Raw genomic sequence first — 20179 nt, 5'->3', positions numbered from 1 at the left:
TGAAGTTCAGCTTTTGTTTCCTTTCCCTGATGACTGTACATCGATAAGAATCTTGGTGGTACACTTCTCCCCTGCCCGTGGTTTGAGAATAAGTCAGCTGCATCAAAAAGCCAGCTTGTCCCTAGGAGCCTTGCTTTGATCTTAGCTGTAGTTGTCACCGAAATCGGGCATAAACCTCTCAACCCCAGGGCAGCATCACAAGGCAGGCATTCTTTGATTGCGGCGCCAGTGGCACGGGGGATCGCTCCACCCAACGTGTGTCCCGTATGTGGCATCAACCAAAGCTTTTATCCCCTTATTCCATACACAGGCATTAGATTTCCAGGGAAGTTGAGACATGTTCATCCTGTTTCCTGGAACTAATGATCATAATCATAGTTGCATAGTTATTAGACATGTGGGCTGGGTCTCTGAGGGGCTTCCATGAGGTCTCTGGTGGCGATTGAAGAGATGTCCTTTAGTGTCTTTTCCATGAAATCTGAGTCTTTCTTCCGTATATGGGCTTATCTTGTCTCATCGCCCTGTTTGCAGGTTCCTCAGTGTCCTTATCTTGGTAGTTTCCCAAGTGAGAGTTGGAAACAGCGAGGATTGAGTTGGAAACAGCGAGGATCGAGTTGAGGCCAACAGCAAACCCGTGGGTGGAGCGGAGCTCTTCTGGCCCCGACAGCCCTGCTGTGCTCTGTGCTCAGCACGGTCAGCGCAGGGTTCCCCGCTGAGGGGACTGGTCTGGGGTGCTGGGGGAGGCGGGTAAGCGTCAGGCTGAGCCTAAAGGGGGAAGAGTCCCAGGGGTTCACAGAGCTCGTCCTGATGGGGGAGGAGGGAAAGGGCGTGGGAACACGGCAGTGAGGACAGAAACGAGGCTGCACTGAAATCATGAGCATTGTAAGGGAACTGTAGCACCGTGCCTGGGGCCGAGGGCTGGAGAGTGGCTCTGACTGGCAGCGTCAAATGGAACAGGGGTCCTGAGACACTGCTGTGGTGCAGCCAGGGACAGGACGAGTCCCCAGACCTGGGGCTTGCTCTTCCTCAGGGTGAGGGGCAGCAAGGAGGGCTGCAGTGCGATGGCGATGGCGATGAGCTGGGAACTCCCCCGGGGCAAGTGGGGAGCAGTTGTGAAGGAAAAGGCAGGCAGGGGAGAGAACTGTGCAGTGAACAGCTGAGATGCATTTTTCTTCCTCCCTCCCCAGGACACCAGCCTTGGCATCCTTCCCTGACAGGCTTGCTTTCTGTTCTGCTTCTGCAGGAGGCTGTGAGGGCTGCTGAGGGGTCTGATAGTCCCGATGTTGAAGAGATACCTCCAGCCCCAGCATTGAGACTGAACAGCAACAACAGCGACTCTTCAGCCCGAAACCCCAGTTCCAAACCTCTCCCCACGGCCCCCGAGGGAAGGACAAGAAAGCCAGGCTTCGCTCCCTCTTCCCAGGGGGAGGGGATGAAAGTAAAGTCTAAGCAGCACCAACGGGTGGCTCCATCTCGGTTTGCTTTCTGTTGGTGGTGGGTCGCCGCGTTTGCTTTCTGCCCGTGTTTTCTGTTTCAGCTGCATGCTTTGAAATGCACTGGCGTGAAGGCGTGTGTTTTGTGTTAGTGTGTTCACAGCATTAAGGGAAGGGATCTTCTGTTTTTGTAACGCTGTGGGAGCTGATGGGCTGCCCCCACACGTGCTGAGGGTGCTGGTGATGTCACTGCAAGGCCACTCTGGGTTATCTTGGAAAAGTTCTGGTGCCTGGGGATGTTCCTGATGACTGTACAAAGGCAGATGTCACTTCTGTCTTTAGGAAGGAGGATCTGGGGAGCTATGGGCCAGCCAGCCTCCCCTTGGTCCCTGGGAAGGTGGTGGAGCAACTCCTCCTGGAAACCATTTCCACAGGAATGAAGGCTAAGAACGTGATCAGGAGTAGTCAGCAGAGATTTCATGCTGAACCACACTGACAGCCTTCTCCCAGGAGATGCCAGGCTTGGTGGTGAGGGGAGAGCAGGGAGTGTTATTTCTCCTTTAGGAAGGTGTTCAACACAGCCTGCCATGGCATCCTCACAGACACACTGATGAAGTGCAGTCTAGGTGAGTGGGCGGTGAGGTGGACTGAAAAGTGGCTGAAATGCTGTGCTCGAGGAGTTGTGGTCAGCAGCACGAGATCCAGCTGGATTTCAGGGGGGATTCCACCTTCGATGTGCCTTGCTGTCCCTCCAAGGAGAGCTCAGAAGTCTGGGACTGTGGTGACTCCCTCAGAGCTCCAGCTCACCTGCGCTGCTCAGCCGCCCCACTCGTGAGTCTCTTCCCCAGGTCATGTGGAGCTAAGATTTATAGCTTGATTTTGTTGGGGGAAATAACAAGTGGAAGAAGTTTAGCTTGGCTGGGCGAGGCCCTTGAGGTGGTTTCATCTCAGGGTTGGTTTGTGGGTCAGGGTATCAGGTGGCCTGTGTGTGCTTCACAGACTGTGTGACACATTTGAGAGAGTCCTGCTTGTAAAACAGGAGGTGATTGGTACGGCTGCTCTCATCTAGTGCAGTGCTTTGCAGCATCACAGTTTTATATCAATAGTCCACCACTGGTGCTAGTAAAGAGAACGTGAAGAAAACACCACGGCAGGGTGTTTCTACCTGAACCTGCAGGAACTTTGTTGTATTTCGTTGGCTCACGAGCCAGGGGGGATGCGAGGCTGGATATGCTACAGTGCGGTCTCCCCAAGGCGATGGTGTGTGCTGGGACTACCGTGCTCGGGGACCAGGAATCCTGTGGGAGTGTAGGGGTTTCAGTTAGGGTTTGAGCACTTGTGTGTTCAAAAGCTGGTTGTGGCAAGCCACTGCTGGCTCTGTGGGGCCCCTCTGAGCTTCAGACTGCCTGCACTTCTGAGTGGGCCAAACGCCATCAGGCAGCGCACGCTTCCCTGTTGGCCTTCAGTGGCAGCTGAGCTGCACAGTGGCTGATGGAGCCGGCCTGTCCCACGCCCTGGCTTCTGACTCCTGGGGTCAGAAGGGTGGAGACACATGATGAACAGCTGTTCATCAGAATGGATTCCAGAACTCAAGGGGCAGTTAACCTCCAGAAGTCTTAAACCTTCTGCTGAATCGCACAGACTATTCGTCCCTAAGAAGATGAAGGCTCTGTTGTTCCAGCTGTCCTTAGTGTTTCTAGACAACAAGCACTTGCACTGGTACTTGTCCTTTTCTGATCTGTGGCTCCCGTGAATGTTTCTCCATGTTCTTGGTTTCCTGTCAAGGTGACTCTCCAGAGGACTGTAAAAATCAGTCTTCGTGGAGACTCTCTGTGCTGCGGAGCTGCCTGTATTGTTGTTGTCACCCAGCTGCCTACAAACGGCTCACAGCCCCAGATAGTGGGGTGGCATTTCTGATCTGCTGGAAGGGGGTGTCTCCATTTTTAGTGTTGTTTCTTTCAGGGAGCACTGTGAGCGTGGGAGATCCTAAGCAGAAATACACTCGATTTGAACAAGTCGGGCAAGGGAAAGTCCAGTCACAGCTACTTACACAAAATCACGGGCCAGGTATTTTGCTGGTGTGATATCAAGCGTGAAGTCGGGCAAGCTCCAAACGTGTTCAGACCCTGGGTTTAGATTCTCCTGTCTCTCAGTACTGATCAGAATTGGTGACTGTGGTCAGAAGGTGTTGTCAAAGAGCTCTTGATGCTGGCAATGTCTTGTCTGCAGCAAGGGGCAGGACCTGGAAGATCTACTGTCCCTCAAGTTTGTGGCACCCGTTTGCTTGTTTTCTTAGGGGAAATCATTATTGTGTGTCTCAAAATAATACGGCCACGCTAAAGAAAGGAGAAAAATCTTTATTGCCTGAGAGAGCAACTTAGAACCTGATAGCTGTCAGATAAATAACAGTTCTCAAGAACATTTTTTCCAATATTTTGCTTTCAAAAAATATTCAGTGATCAGGATTATAACGGCATGGTTTAGAAACTGCAACCGGAGATTAAGTAATCAGCTCTCTTTTCTGGCAGAGGTAGTGAAACCCAACAATTCAGAAATAAACAGTGTCGATGCCCCGTCCTTTCCTCAGATGGCTGGCACATGTGTTCAGGGTTGTCAGAATGACTGCATGGTGTTGCCTGAGTTTTGCAGACAGATCCAAATAATAGGTCTGAGAAGGCACAGCTAGACTGTGCGTGTGTTACATTCTTTGGGAAAAAAACACACAAACATACCGCAGGGAAAAAAAAGAAAAAAAAAAAAAAGGGAAAAAATAAAACCCAACAGAGCAAAACTGGAGAAAATGGGAAAAGAATGAAATCTATTACTTTCCAGTCTCTGTAGGCACCTCGCCCTTCAGTTTTAGACTAAAAGAATGTAGTATGAACTCTGGAGATTTGTACCAGCCCTTTTTTCTTCCTGTTCGACCTAAGTTTTCACTTGGATACCCTGCATGGCAGGGGGCTGGTGGGCTGCTGCGCTGTGTGCTGCTGGCTGCAGGAGTGGAGGAACCAAGGTGTTTTAGAAACACTACAGGCAGCAGAGAGCTCCTGTCAGGGCTTTCACTTCCAGGGTCTAAACCACTTCTCATGTCTCCGCTGCTCTTTTGTTTCTAGGGCATCTGGAACTGTCTATACAGCACTTGACATCACCACGGGACAAGAGGTGGGTGTCAACAGCCCCAGCAGATTTGGCAGGGGTTCAGCGCTTTCCCCCCCCCCCGGTGTGAAGAGCGGATGGGCTTTCGAATCGCCAGGAGATCTTTACTGCCAAGGCTGTTCCTCTGAAGCGCAGGCTGGCGTCAACCTGCAACATACCTCGTCTGCTGTTTTCAGCTTTTCAGGGAAAGCTCTTCAAGGGCACTGTGGTTCTGTGCCTCAGGAACTGAACGCTTCCTGTTGCTATCCGCTTTCCAGCAACCATTGCACCGAGGGGGTGATTAATGCCTGAAAAGGTGCCTGCGAATTCCTGGGGGGAGGTCCTGGTCGCTCTGGCATCAGGAAGAGCCCTGGTGCTCTCTGTGCTTGGGCTGATGCTTCACCCCTCGCTTCCAAGGCCCATCATAAGAGAACTGTTTTTTTATTTATTATTACTGTGTCTTGAGGACAGGTTGGTGCTCTCCACAGTACTGTTGGTCCCAGGCTGGCACCATGTTACGTCATCCCTGACTGGGCATTTGAATGGAGAGAAATCTGTAAAGAAATCCCAGCAAGCCTTTGGGCCTGCTAAAAACTATAGTTTTTACTGCCAGTGTGAAGGTGTTGGTTTAGAAATTGTTAGGTCTCTGTTCCCCGGTGTGCGTGAAGTTGTGCTCTTAGAGCGAGTGTTGGTCTCGATATAGAATTTAACTCTGTACAATCACAGCATGTAAATCTGCCTGTGGACCTGTCCCTAGATTGGTTAGTAATACAAATGGTAAAATCTGAAGATCTGTCACAATGAGAGGCCTCGGGAGAACGCCAGGGGTGCTCACAGATTCCCCTGTTGCTGTGAGAAATAAATAGCCTCATTATGTAGTTTAATTTTGGGCAGACTTTGTCCTTATTAACAACCAGCAAGAACGCAAGGAGGGCAGTGGTATCTTTCAGAGAAGGCCACACTAGCTCTGTCTTAGTTACTGAATATATTGATGTGTCCACTCGCTGCTGAAGGCTGCCGTCATTCAGTCCCAATTTACCTTAATCCCAGGTTCAGGCAGCAATACTGTTTAGCGTTTTTTCCCTCTGGTGTTTCACCTCCAAAGTGTGATGCAGGACCTAATGAAGGAGCGGTCGTGTTTAGGACACACTTTTGTGTTTTAGTCATCCTGAAGCTGGTTGACACACGCCTGACAGATGAGAAGAGCAAAGCTCTCCCCAAAACAATAGAGCCGTGTTTAGGTCCGGTGTCGGTGACAGCCCGTTACAGCCTGTGGAGTGGTTGCAGGGAAGTGGGGGCCGAGGGATGAGAAGCAGCTCTTGAAGGAAAGCAGAGTTAACGCTGACAGTCCCTGCAGTGGCCCATTTAAAGTGGCACCTGAACGTTCGTTTCCTTTTCCAAGCCAGAGTTTTGGAATCTGCGCAAACGCTGCCTGAAAATCTGGCTGGAAAAGCAGGCCCGAGAGCGGAGGGGTGCTCTCTTTTGGGCCGTGTCAAGAGCAGGACTGGGCAGAGGGGGAGGCTGGCCAGACTGCGTATGGGGGAGCAAGAGGCTGACTTGAAATAGCCCCAGGGCCTCGTCTCCCCAGCGGGCGCGTGTCGGGTAGGGGGGCTCTTCTGAGGTGGGTTTGTAGGAGCCCTTGGCTGGAGCTGAGCTGGAAGGCAGGGAGGGAAGCAGGGCTGAGCCCAGAGGGACGGGGCTGGCAGAAGAGGGGCTCACATTGCGGCCAGGACGAAAAGCTCGAGCAGGGACCGTGGCTGCCTGGGGGAAGGTGGGACTGGGTGGAGGAGCCAGGCTGAGGCAGAGGCAGAGGCAGGCTGGCTGCAGCGGTTCAGCGCAAATGTGGTCACACTAGTAATGATCAGACACGGTGGTGTCTTAGAGAGTCCCGTTGCTCTTTTTGGCTACAGCTTCAGCTTTCTGATTTCTCATTCCTGGCTGTCAGCAGATACATCTGAATCTCACGGGTAGTGTCTCATCCACTTGCAGTGCTGCACTTTACAGCTGCTCTGAGACGGAGGTCTGCAAGGGATCTAAAAGCCCTAAGCTCTGCTTATGACCCTGGGTATATCCATCAAATACCGATGAATGGATTCTTGTTTTTCAACCCAGAAAATAATTGCAAATCTAAACTGTGCTGAAGAATGGCATTTAGAGTTGCGAAATCAACATTCCAGGCATTAGGAAGTGCTGGGGTCATATTTTTGTGTGTAACCTTAGTGATCTTTTTAGTATGGCATTTGCTATGTAATGTTCATGTGTGTTTTCTTTCAGTTATGCCGTCAAGAATAACAGCGGTTGCTGAAATAATGATCAAAAATTACAAGATTGCTACAGCATTACCAGCTGGTTTTATGTTTTCACAGCACAAAATCACTTCCTGCTGCCAAAACGTGCATGCATAATAATAATGGTGATCAACTGAGGCCATTTGACAAGAACGTAGGTCCGGTGAGTGCTGTTAGAGATTTGTGGCTGATAGTTTGAAGACCGTTTTTACAGATTTACGAGCCAAAATACATATGGTCGTGTGTCCTGTAAGCAGCAGACAAGCTAGCAGAGAAATGGGGTGTTGTAGTGTGAGGTACTCACCTCTAACGTCTAATAACAAGAGAGCTTGGCAGAGCTCTGCGGAGATGGGAGTTGGAGAATCCACAAAAGACTCAATATGAGTTATATCAGGAAACTCGTTTTATTGTGCAGATGCACTTTCTTATACAGCATAATTTTCCAAAGTCATCATGACTTGCAGTTTTTCATAAACTCCAATTGTGCTATACATACATCAGTCATCTGCTTCTACCTATCACTTTACTATTAATACTAATGCGTTCCGCCTCATACGGATGTTAGCTTCTAATTCTTCTATTCTGACCCTCAAGGCCGAAGCGTCCTTGAGGCCTGCTATATTAGTTTAGACAAACTGTTCAACAGAGTTTTCCCTGTGCAGGCCCTCTAGCATTCCATGCCTGTTTTCAGTGAGCTACGCTCCCACAATTCCCCCTTTTTCATTTTGCACAAATAAAACTCTGTGAACGAGACTCAATATGCCTTTCTGCAGCAAATTCCATACAAAGCCTAACCCTAGCAATAGCAATATAATTATAATAAGCCATCGTATGCTTTCTTTGATTAAGCCTAGTAACCAAGGGGAGAGATTTCCAAAGATGTTTGCAGCCATAAATCGAACAAATTTGTATCCTTCTGAATCTTTTGGCTGTGCTCCTTCAACCACTGCAACTGCTGATGAATCAATTCTCCATGATCGCTCAGGTTGAAGCAACACATCCCTTGGACATCTTCACACCCATGATCTTGTGCTAGAAGCAAGAAATCATTAGCCACACAGTTCTGCAAGACCGCATGTCTTAAGCTGTTTTAATCCAATAGCATCTGTTCTAATCTGTTCTAGGATTTGCGTAATTACATTCGACTGCTTTTCTGACCAGCAAGCTAATTTCTCTATTTGCTTGCCTCCTTTTTTTTTTTTTTTTTCTTTTGTGTGTGAAAAGAGGCAAAGTGCTGTTAACACTGCGTCTCACTCACTCACGCATTCAAATATTGGTAACCAATTTTACACTATCACACAAGGAGTTCCTTTACATCATTCACACAAAAGATACAAGAAGACCTGTAAACATGATTACTACAATATCAACCACAGCACCAAGCAAACTAACCCCATTCACATAGTTAAATATCAGTGCGAGTGGTGAAAATACACATTGACATCGATGCCGATCAGTGCACAGTGTGAACGTTTAGCAAACTACAAAAAACAGACCAGAAAGAATACCTTTTTCCGTAGATGGACCGTGTCTGCCCCTGCAGCGAGCCAGATGAGTCAGGGAGCCCCTCCGAGAAAGGGTCCCGGGGCGCGCCTAGGGAGTCCCGGTCCTCATTGGCTCCTGCAGCCGGACAGAGACTGTCGCATCTGGGTTGTCAATTGAATCTGAGAAAACTCAATAACAACTAAGTGTTATCAAGCAGGTATTCTCCATTCCCCAATGCACTTCAAGAAATCTGACAAAAGTTTTTATATCTTTTATGTAGCACCCCCTTTTTCAGTTGTTTTTGTTTTTTTTTTTTTAACAACAAACAAACAAACCAAAAAAAAAAAAAAAAGAAAAAATAGTTTTAAAACAAGGACCTGCTTTGACCTTATTGTAACGACTGAAAAATTAAGTACTTTTTAAACCTGCCTGGCAAACACAAACCTACAGTGCAATTAGAATTTGGTACGCCGTGTAACTGCGGAGGTTTGATTTACAGAGGGACTGAAATGAGTTTACATTGGCTCATAAAGTGACCCATTGTCCCGTAATTGAAACATCTCTTCTGCTTGCCTCTCTCCTTTCTATCTATGAGGGGTTGAACAGCAGTGTATACAGCAGCAGCAAGTAAGAACGCGATACCATTGGTGCGTTCTATAACTTCAAGCATATCAGCTACTTGTGCATCTCTGGGTAGGGTACTTAAAGCTCTTTTTGTTGTATCATTAGCATTCTCAAAGGCAAACATTTTAAAAACCTTTTCCTTTATTCCCTCATCCAAATCTGGATAACTTCTAATAACCTGATATAAACGATCAATAAAAGAAGGAAAACTTTCTTGTAGACCCTGCTTAATATTGGCAAAGAAATATACCTTTCCTGGTTCCCCGATTGAAATTATTGCTTGGTAAGCTAACCGCTGTGACAATTGTAATACCTCTCCTATAAAACCTTGTTGTAAAGCTGCGCTCGCAAAAGGACCTTGGCTTGTTAGCATTTGTGCTTGTACCCCATACAATGGATCCCCTTGCTGCCTTGGTCATGCAGCCTCCTGGTCACAGAGTTGTTGCCAGGCCCTGGAGAACATAAGCTGCTGAGAAGGGGACAAAAGAATGTTAGCAACCTGTTGTGAATCAAGTGGCAACAAAACACCTGCTGTAAAAATAAATTGTAATAATTGCTGAGTATAATTAGATTGAAGCCCATATTGTGATACTGCTAAACGTGCTTTTTCAAGGATTTTCCAATCAAATGGTTCCCGTTTTCTACCTCCTGCCTGATCTGTAACGATAGGAAAGGCAGAAGAAAGAAAATTTCCTTCAATTAGGGCATCACAAATAACTCCTTTCCATCTTCGTCCTGCTTCTTGTTCATTTAATAGTGTATTTGAAAATGAAGTAGTTGGCACAGGCATTTGCGACAAAGGCACTGGTAGTGATGACGGTACAGCAAAAGGATTATGAGTCGCAGCGTTTTCTGGATTCTTCTTGTTGCTGTCCGCTGCGGTATTGAGTTCCGATAGTTTGTTTATGAGTTGCTGTAGGACTTCATCAAACAGTTCCTCATTCTGCTTTTGTTTTGACATGATCCCTGGAGAAAGAGAATCTTCCTGTAGGCAGGTCTTTGTGACTTCGGGATAAAGGTGGGATTCTACTGGTTCACGTACTTGTCCCTTTTCTTTGCCCACGCCCTCTTGTAGTTTTTCTGCGTTCTCCGCCGAGTCCCTGCTTACTGCGATCGGGTCGGCGCCATTATGGCGCACCTCCTCCTCCGAGGGTGCGGTCCCCGCGGAGGCCCCTCTAGCCCCCGAACTCGCGGTCTGTGTCTGATCAGGGTGAGATTCCGTAGTCGTGAGGTGCGCGCCTTCCTCTTCTCTCCTCCTGCCTGGTAACTATGTGAGTCACCGCTTTTCCTCCCGCAGTGCGCTCGGCCCCCCTGCAGGGCACTGCCCATCGGGGGGGGGGGGGGGGGGGGGAAATGGTGGCACAAGCGGGAAGACCTCAGACCCAGGAGACAACTGGGGTTTCGTAAATACCAACGAACTCTCGACTGCATTAAGTCGTCTCACGGCGGCAGCCGCCACCGATAGTTCCATTTTATACTTTTTCAAACAGTTAGTTACTTCCCGCCACGGCGCCCCCAGCCTTTCTGCCGTTCAGTCCTTATCAATAACCGCATCCCATAACGAGTCCCCACATCTACGCCACTCGGACACATCAAACAATGTGCTTGAGTCCGAGAAATGTCCTTTTACATATCCCCAAGTATAAAGAGATATTAAAGTCTTTTTTCCAATATTTACACCCAGCTTTCCCAGAAAGCTTTTCAATAACGATAAGGTTACTTCTTTTTCCATTATCTTACCGCAGTGTTGAGTTTCTTTTCTCCGGCTTTCCCTGATGGGCCGCCTGTTTTCTTTTCTCCGGCTTTCCCTGATGGGCCGCCTGTTTTCTTTTTTCCGGCTTTCCCTGATGGGCCACCTGTTTTCTTATCTCCTTTTCTCCGCCGAGCTCCAACTCTGCTGCAGAGGCGAGCTTTTTCCTTAATTTCCCCGAATGTGAGTCCTGCTCATTCTTCAGGTCCCTGTTCGGGCGCCACTTGCGGAGACGGGAGTTGGAGAATCCACAAAAGACTCAATATGAGTTATATCAGGAAACTCATTTTATTGTGCAGATGCACTTTCTTATATAGCATAATTTTCCAAAGTCATCATGACTTGCAGTTTTTCATAAACTCCAATTGTGCTATACATACATCAGTCATCTGCTTCTACCTATCACTTTACTATTAATACTAATGCGTTCCGCCTCATACGGATGTTAGCTTCTAATCCTTCTATTCTGACCCTCAAGGCCGAAGCGTCCTTGAGGCCTACTATGTTAGTTTAGACAAACTGTTCAACAGAGTTTTCCCTGTGCAGGCCCTCTAGCATTCCATGCCTGTTTTCAGTGAGCTACGCTCCCACAGAGCTCTGCTACGTCATTCCAAAAACACTCCCTCCAGGTTCATTCTGATCTCGTGCAACAGACTGCTCAAATGAATGGTTTTCCTTGTCATTTTAGGGGGCGATAAAACAAATGAATCTCCAACAACAGTGCAAAAAGGAACGAACTCTTAATGAAATCCTGATGATGAGGGAAAATAGGAACCCCAATGTTGTTAACTATTTAGACAGGTAAGTATTTCTGGTACTGTCTTGTGAATGTGCATTTACGTACTACCAGCAAAAGATTAAAAAACTTCTGGCCTCTGGCAGAACATAGACCTCTCTATTATTTATCTACTCATCTACAATTTATGGGAGAAGATTGTGTTTTGTCTGCATTAATCTTTTCTGGCATACAGAGTTTGAAGACTGTTTTCAACACCCTGGATCAGCCATAGCTTACTAAAACAACAGCCTGTAAATTTACTACCTCTGTGTTGTTTTGATGGGGGTTTTTTGTTGGTGTTTTTTTTTTTTTTTAGTCAATCATATTTTCTGTGTCCTGTGATAAGTGCTGATAAATCATCATAGAAATTATTTCTGTTGGGCTGTTCCCACTATGTTCTATCACTGTGGATGCCAGGAAGACGAGGTTCTTTTTTCCAGAAACATGTCCTTTGCCAGATTTTAGATTGTTTTTCCTGTCTCTGCGTGTATTTTCTGTAGGGTTTTCCAAACTGTCGACCAATTTCTGTCCTCAGTGGTACACCCCCGCCTACCACGGACATCTGTGAAAGTTGTGTTGCCTTGTTTCTGGAGTTAATCCCGGGATTGATGCGTTAAGATGACGAACCAGATGATGTGCTATGTCCTGGTTCCAGATTTATCTTTGCTGTTAGTAAACTGCATTTTCCCTTGCTTGCCATCTAAGACATCTGATTTTTCACTCATGTGCCTTTCTCGTTTAGGCTGCACAGATTCTAAGCCCTGTATAGCCTAGAAGGAACGTCTCGTCATGTTGTTGTGTCTTCATTTAAAAATGACCTGGAAAGAAAAGCCACCGGCAGTCTTTTCCATGAGGTAATTTAGCTGTGCCTGTTCATCTCAGTGCCCTTGTTTTCTTCTTTCAGCCACCTGGTCGGTGACGAGCTCTGGCTGGTGATGGAATACATGGCCGGAGGCGCTTTAACCGAAGATGTTACCCAGTTTTGTATGGAGGAAGGGCAGATGGCAGCTGTCTGTAGGAAGGTGAGGGATCCCGCGTGTGCTTCCTCTGCCTCGGACAGGATGGTACTGGTGAACAGGTGGTAAGATCATGAGGGATTTTGTCTTGAGAGTTTTGTTTCTGCGTTGCTTTATGATACGGAAAAGAAAGATCACCTTAAGTGAACTGCCTGCCAGTGTCACTGCACTTACTGTCCTCTGTCATTACACTCTTCAACACTGTTATTGTGTTATCTCTATCTTTTTTTTAGTTGTACTCTTCTCAACATCTGCCTGGAGCATGTCTGTACTGCATTCCTTGCCTGTAAAAGCAAACATGCTGGTGGCAGAATTTTAAAAGAACAGCAAGGCAAAGGAGAGACTCATTTGTCAGAGTCCTCAGCTTAAAAGGATAGCATTCCACCCAAAATGGTGTTTGCTCCTGAAAAATGACTAAGGTGCTATTTCCAAATCTGCTGTAGAGCCTGACAATAAGGTCCTTGTCCTGCAACCTCCCACCCAACAGTGATCCACTTCACACCGAAGAAAGGGACTTTCTCATTTCTGGCAAACAATAGTTTGTCATACGGATGGAGATAGCACACTGGTTGTGGCAGCAGCCATCCTGCCTGTGCTTTCAGGGGCTAGTCTGTGACAGTAATGGACATTTCTCTTCCCAAACCTGATATGCCTTCCTTTGGAAAGTTGTTACTTTAATAGTGTTGAAGCAGCAGCTATTCCTCTTGACAGCGCGGTATTCAGTCATTACTGACAATTCATCTAGAAATTAAATCTTTTAGAGGCATTTCCTTCTTGTGTGATGAAATCAGGTCATTAATTTTTACCCTCACGTTTTTTTTTCATCTGTCAGTGCCTGCAAGCCCTGGATTTCCTTCAGTCAAAGCAGGTGATTCACAGGGACATCAAAAGCGACAGGATTCTGCTTGGCGTGGACGGGACTGTCAAATTGGGTGGGTATTCTTGGTCAGGCGTAGCCTTCCCAGGCTGTGCACGGGGCTGCTTTTGACTGACAGCCAGTTCCCCAGAAGGGATGCCTGTGGTAATGCGCTGACCACTGCTGCCAGCTCCGAGCACAGTTCCAACGTGCAGGGAGGCAGAGAAAGGAGAAAGGTGTCAAGAGTGGCTTTGGTTTGTGTGTGGCCCTTCCAGAGGGAGGCAGTTACACTCTAACGGTTCAAGTCAATAAAAGCCACTGCATGGAACTTGAGGGGGGGGGGGTTAAGTGGCCAATTCAACAACATTTCCGTGGCTACAGCACTGAGCAAACGGAGCATGGCCGCTTTTCCAGATAGATTCCACACCGTGTTCTCGGGCACAGAGTGGGGATTTCTTTTGCTCGCTTTCCTAATTCGAGCTGCCTTTAACACCACTTGTTTTCCTCCTCGGCTGATTTTGGCGTCTGTGCTCGGCTCAGCCCTGAGCAGAGCCGACGGAGCACAGCGGTCGGGTCTCCATACTGGCTGGCATCAGAAGTGGTGACGAAAGAAGCCTACGGCCCCAAGGTGGACATCTGGTCGCTTGGGGTCGTGGCAATAGAGATGGCGGAAGGACAGCCTCCTTACCTTGATGAAGATCCTCTCAGGGTAAGGTGCACATAAAATCAGATACCACTGTCTTTCAAATCGATCCCGTTAGTCCCCTGTGAGGGAAAAACCCAGCCGCGTCAGCTGGAACCAGTTCCCCCATGGCCCACTTCTAAAGCTATCACTGCAGCACAACAGCATCTCCTGTAGCTTTGGTGACGTCAAGGGGAAGACCTCCAAAGAGAAGTGACATGTAGCCAGGTCAGAGATGTGCCATCTCTGCCTTCAACTGGGCTTGAAATACCTGGTATGTTTTTTGAACTCTCTTGGAGCTGTATCTCTGAGTGACAGCGATTTTTCCGCGGCAAGTTTCTCCAGTTGGGGAATTTTTCTGAAAAGCATTCCGGCTGTGTCTGCAGGCGGAGAAGTCTTTTCATCTGGTGTCAGTGACGATGGCTTACCTGGGCCTTTCAGGAAATGTCGCTGCTTGTAGAAATGCCATAATTACTCATTAGCAAATGACTTTCTGAAAATGTGTTTTAACACAGAAACTTGTAGTAAACAAAAGTATTTTTAATGTTTTGAAGTTTTCCGTTTCATCCTCATTCCTTACAATGAAACGACCAGCTCTTATCCCAAATGAGTGTGTGATAGTGGAGGCATGTATACCAAGATAAAACCTCATGACTGGTAGCTGGAACAAAGTTAGGTGCTGCACAGTTAATTCCCGATAGGGATGCAGGTATGTATGAGGAAATTAATTGTGACCATGTGTATAGATAGATAATTTGTGTTAAGGCTGGAATTAAAATAGAGCATGATGTGTAGCTTTTCTCGTAGCAATAAGGCTGTGCTCTCTCTGGTCTATGGCACCCCGACTGTGTGCTGCAGGCTGAGAGAAGAAACAGCAGAAGGGTCAGGACATACCCCCAGGCAGGCTGCTTAAGAAAGGAATACAACAACTACAGCAGTGTCAGTCCTCCGCTCTGTTTGAACAAAGATTCCTGAGTTTTCTTGGAAGGCTTGTTTTGGTTTGGTAGGTGCCTGGGGTTTTTGGTTCCAGTGCACACAGGAGGAGCGGTGTGCACTGTGCCGCCTCCTGAGGGTGGAGAAGAAGTAAAGAGGTTTGGGTTCAGCCTGATGCTGAGTCAGCTGAGTGCACCGCAGCTGGCAGGGTGGCAGTAGGCCTGTGTCCCTGGTTTGGAGGCTGAAAATTCCCAGCTTCCTTAACCTCAAAGGTTGCTTAGGGCTCCTCGAGAAGCCTCAGGTCAACTGTGAGGCAGGGAACTGGATTTTTTTCTCTCTGATCAAATTCACATTCAGCGATTCCTGCCCTTGCCCAGATTATTTGAGATGCTCTTTTTCTCCACACATGCCTCGTCTACTGCGGGAGTTGAGATCAGCTTGAGCACTTAGAGCTTCACGGTGTCTTCAGGTGCCTGAGTAAAACTGCAGGAGGTTAAAATCAGGCACCTGGAGTTGGTCCCATCTGTGTTCGCTTCCTGGGCTCTTGGGCAGAGGCTGTTGCCCCTGAGCTGGGAACAGTGAACAGCTTGTGATGGATCACCTGAAGTTCCCCAGTTCCCAGCTGGTTTTATGAAGGTGAATCATCCCCAACAGGGACAGGATCCTTCTGCTGTTGTGTGTGGAACCACAGAGTGCAGCGAGAGCTCTCAGCTGCATCCAGACAGGAGAGCTGATAAGCAAGACCTGTGTTTGTAGGTCAGGTTTTTAGCTGATGGCGCACAGTAGCTGTTGGGTTTAATAGTCACATTTAGACCCCATCCAAGGAGTTCTGCGAAGCCTGGAAACCAAAGGATGCTCTTTCAAACTTTCATGAATGTTTTAATAGCGCAAGGCACGCAGCAGCTTCTGTTACTGACAGGAGTCGAAATACCTAAATGTACTATAAGGGCATTAAAGGATCATTGATCATAGAGGTAACACCAGTCTGAATGTAGATATGATTGTTGTTTTCCACATGTAGAGCAAATGCATCCCCTGTTGCTCACGTTCTTTCCAGCCGATGCAGAACTCACAGGAATGAACCATTTTCCAGCCAAGAGTGGCCTGGATATTTCTGTGACGGTGTTTGTTTTCTCTCACTGGGATTTCCTTCCAGCAGGCGTATGCCTGGGGCCTGAGGGACAAATATTGGTGTGATAAATGTCCTTTGAAATGCTGGTGGACCTCCCCAGTTTCAGTTTTAAAAATACCCAACAAACCAAATCCTAGGCATTTCTGTTTGCTTTTTCATTTGTTAACCAGAGTGCATCAGTTTTCTTCAAAACTATAGCACGTTTTCCAAATGCTGCAGATCTTCTACAGTTTCAGGCTGCTAAATCATCTGTATGTTGTTCTGTCATGTATCTGGGTGCCCTGGAGAACTTGAGGGTATCGTTTTCACAGACCGCAGCGGCAGCTGTATGCCAAATCCCTTCTTGTTTCTGGGTACATTAAAGAAATTGATGAGCTTATTGCCCCTTTGCAGCTACTGCAAACACTCGTTTCCTTCGGACTGTACTTGCTTTTCTCTGCCAGCTGGATCACAGGAAAGCAAAAGAGACGTGACAAGAAGGTATTTGAGATTCCCCTAGAGCTTTTTCTGTGGTCATAGAACTATTTAAAAGGTGCAGTACCCAGCTAAAGATGACTCTCATGATTGGTGTTCTGTGAAGAAAGGAGCAACTGAAAGAGCTCCCTTTGTCCCGGCACTCCTGTTTCACAGCCAGGCGAATGGAGCCGGAATAAAATTCCCAAGGCTGGCATGGGTGCTGTGTTCCTTTACCGCAGGAGAAGGGACGTCCCTGGGGCAGCACAATTTAACCGCAGTGAGGACAGGCCCTCCGGCTCACCGCTGTGCCTGGTGCCTGAGGTCAGCTGCAGATGGATGGGACAAGGCTGATTTTGTGACACTTCTCTCGTGGGAAAAGTAGAGAAACTTCCTTTTATTGTTTTTACTCTAAGATAGTTCATTTGCCTTTTTAGGCCTGGAAATTTTCCTCTGCATTTAAGAGGATAAGAGCAAAGTCTCTTTGGCCACCGTCTCTTTAAATGCCAGTAGCGCAGAGCTGTTCTTGTCATGGCAGACATTTGTATGGAAGACTCCTAGGCCTATTTCTGTTATTATTGCTGTATATTTGGGACATACTCTGCAAGTTTAGGTTCGAACAGTTCAAAACGTTTGTCTTCCTTTTCTGAAGAACGTTTTGCAAAAGCAGAATGAACTCATCTGTCCAGCTTCTCCACGTGTTAGACCTTGGTTGCAAGTTGTCACGGTTTGAGGCTGGGCCGGCCACTAACGAATGACAGACGCTCTCTACTAACCCCTCTCCCCTCCCAAAAGGGAAGAGGAGAGAGAACAAGGGAGAGAGACTTTACGGTTTGGAAAAGAAAACTAAAACAGCTTTAATGGAACAATAACAATAAAAGAAAAGATAATAATAAGAATAAGGAAAAAATGAAATATATACGATATGTACAAATATATACAAAACCAATACCGAACCCAACTCCCCCCACCCTGATGACAATACGTCACCACCACACCACAGGGCTGGCACTGGGGCAGTCCCAGGCTGGACTCGGCAGCAGACAGGGATGGGATACAGGAGCTGGACTCAGGCACTGGATTCAGGGATGCACAGATCAGTCCTCCTCAGATGTCGGCCATCGAAGAAGAGAGGAAGAGACGAAGAGGCGAAGCGCGAGACCCTCGTGATCTCTCAGCTTTATACTGAATATGACGTCTATGGGATGGAATACTCTGTTGGTCAGGTTTGGGTCACCTGTCCAGTTCGCTCCTCCCTGTAGGTGCGACTCTTTTCACTCCTGGCACCCCAACATGGAGTACAAGATTTAGCAGTGACCTTGGTCGCCATAAGAACAAGTATAAGCAAGGGCCTCTCTGCATACCATTCCTTGGTATGAACTATAAACACCAGGCCTTATCACTGCTAGGAGCAGTCACTGTCTGGAAAAACCTGCTGCTGTTTCAGAAAATGCTGTTAGTTAGAGGAGACTTAACTGAAAAGTTAAAAGCACTAAACCAGAATTAGTTCTGATTTAGCCCAAACCAGGACACAAGTGAATCTCCCTGGATAAAGCTCGCCCGATGTTTTGCAAAATTACATTCTAATTCCTTGGCATGAGGTCTGTCAGGAAGACTTGCTGATCTGGAATTTGGAGACTGCGGAAAGACATAGTTGCGGGTGGCTCCTGTCTGCCCAGTTACGTGTTTTCTTCAAAATATATTTGTGCACGCAGCTAACATGTCTGTGTTGAAAATGAGGTTCCAAATGTTTCTGTTTATCCGAGGAATAAGCTGATGGATCTACTTTTTTTTACTCTAGTTACCATTTTTATCTAGAACAGAGCAAAAATCTGGACTACCTGTCTTTTAAGGAAGCTGTACTTTAGGGAGCGGTGAGCACTGCAGGGGTGCATTTTATGTCAGAATCCTTTGAAATAATACAGCTGGACCAAGTTCACTCTTTAAAATAGCCAGTAAAGCTGGTGTCGATGCACAAAGAAGCCAAATGTGCTTTTGCTGATGGAGTTCCTACTCACTAGGTCAGCCACTGCAATCAGCTGTCAAGGCGAGATCACGTTGATGTTGGAGTAGCTGTGGCTGCATCAGGGTTTTTTTTCTAGGTATAGAAAAATCATCTCTAACCCTCTGCCAGGGAGGAAAGTGGCACTGGAGGCTGGACCTTAAAAAAATGGGCTCTCTGTGAGCAGTTCTGGGTAAGAAAGAAACAGGTGGAGTCTCGTGTTTCTTGTCTCTCTAGGCGATGGATCTGATAGCGACCAACGGGACACCAGAGCTGCAGAACCGCGAGCAACTGTGCGCTGAGTTTCAGGCCTTTTGGAGCTGCTGCCTGGAGGTGGACGTGGGCAGGCGAGGGTCTGCCCAGGACCTTCTGCAGGTAAAACGCGAAGCAGCTGCAGGTGAAAGAGCTGCGCTGTGTCATGGTTTTCTCATCAGCTGAGCTCGAAGGCATCAGATGGAGCCCCCTCGTGTTAGTCTCCAGTCTCGGTGCTTTTCAGATGAAAAACAAGTGGAATCATACAGTGGTTTGGGCTGGAAGGGACCCTTAGAGGCCATCTAGTCCAGCCCCCCTGCAGGGAGCAGGGACATCTTTAGCTGCATCAGGTTGCTCAGAGCTGCATCCAGGGATGGGGCTTCTGCCACCTCTCTGGGCAGCCTGTGCCAGTGTTTCACCACCCTCAATGTAAAAAATTTCTTCCTTATATCTAGTCCGAATCTGGCCTCTTTAGTTTAAAACTGTTACCCCTTGTCCTATTGCGACAGGCCCCGCTAAAAAGTCTGTCCCCATCTTTCTTATAGGCCCCCTTTAAGCACTGGAAGGGTGCTAGAAGGTCTCCCCGGAGCCTTCTCTCCTCCAGGCTGAACAACCCCAACTCGCTCAGCTTGTGCTCACGGGGGAGGTGTTCCATCCCTCTGGTCATTTTTCTGGCCCTATTTTGTGTTTTCGTAGTGTGTTCAGTTTTACAGGGTGGCAAAATAACTGCAGTGGAACGATAGCAGGCGCAGAGGCCTGAGATGGTGTTGGGGACTGGTGTATGCCGAGAGATGAGCAGGGAGGAACGCAGTGAAGTCAGTCCCAGCCAAGCGGTCAGAGGTTTGGCGGTGGGAAGGAAGGGGCTGTGGGTGCTCCCTGTGAGCACCAGAGGGGCCCCGGCCCCGGCTTGTCCCTCCTGCCCCACTCTTAGAGGTTTCCGCCAGCAAAACGGGGACGGCTGAGCAGGACTTGTCACAGCTCCTTCTGTTGCCTGGCATAGTCGAGTAGATGAAAACTGCTGCAGGTTTGGTGCCAGGTTTTGTGGCAGACAGGGAGTGGCACCATGTGCCCCTTGGCTGTCCCTGCTGTGAAGGTGCCAGGCAGCGCAGGAGGGGCAGGGCATGGGGTGGTAGATGCTGCTGTCCCTGCAACCCAGAGCTGAGTCCATCAGCGCTCTGTCACTTGTCTCCCTGCTCTTCTCTCGACCTCAGTGGCCTTCGGAAGAACACATGGGCCTAAATATTGCTGGGATAAACATTTCCTAGGGGTACTGGAGTTCCTTGAGGAATAGCTTGTGCCCCTCCTCTTTTCTGACCACTAAAAGAGCCCGTGTCTGTAGAAAACAGGAACCTAAGTGAGC

General features: G+C 47.9%; 1 protein-coding gene and 1 long non-coding RNA gene across 2 annotated transcripts in view; one reads left to right on the top strand and one right to left on the bottom strand.

Annotated features, from left to right (window-relative positions):
* Positions 1-20179, top strand: part of LOC147412311 (serine/threonine-protein kinase PAK 3-like) — a 31073-nt gene that overhangs the window by 10511 nt on the left and 383 nt on the right. The window contains exons 5-14 of the mRNA XM_086481480.1: positions 532-565; positions 1031-1095; positions 1776-1897; positions 3396-3468; positions 4547-4595; positions 11404-11516; positions 12398-12515; positions 13342-13439; positions 13876-14074; positions 18805-18942. Coding sequence (XP_086337606.1) covers positions 532-565; positions 1031-1095; positions 1776-1897; positions 3396-3468; positions 4547-4595; positions 11404-11516; positions 12398-12515; positions 13342-13439; positions 13876-14074; positions 18805-18942 — 1009 coding nt within the window. The remainder of the gene's footprint in view (positions 1-531; positions 566-1030; positions 1096-1775; positions 1898-3395; positions 3469-4546; positions 4596-11403; positions 11517-12397; positions 12516-13341; positions 13440-13875; positions 14075-18804; positions 18943-20179) is intronic.
* LOC147412312 (uncharacterized) lies at positions 7238-8626 on the bottom strand. Its single transcript, XR_015184216.1, has 2 exons — positions 8365-8626; positions 7238-7888 (listed from the first exon to the last, which is right to left on the bottom strand). It is a non-coding gene; the product is annotated as an uncharacterized LOC147412312 (long non-coding RNA).

Source organism: Leptosomus discolor, unplaced genomic scaffold (assembly GCF_034619465.1).
Source record: "Leptosomus discolor isolate bLepDis1 unplaced genomic scaffold, bLepDis1.hap2 HAP2_SCAFFOLD_31, whole genome shotgun sequence".
NCBI classification, from domain to species: Eukaryota; Metazoa; Chordata; class Aves; order Leptosomiformes; family Leptosomidae; genus Leptosomus; species Leptosomus discolor.
This window is presented reverse-complemented; position numbering and strand designations above follow the sequence as displayed.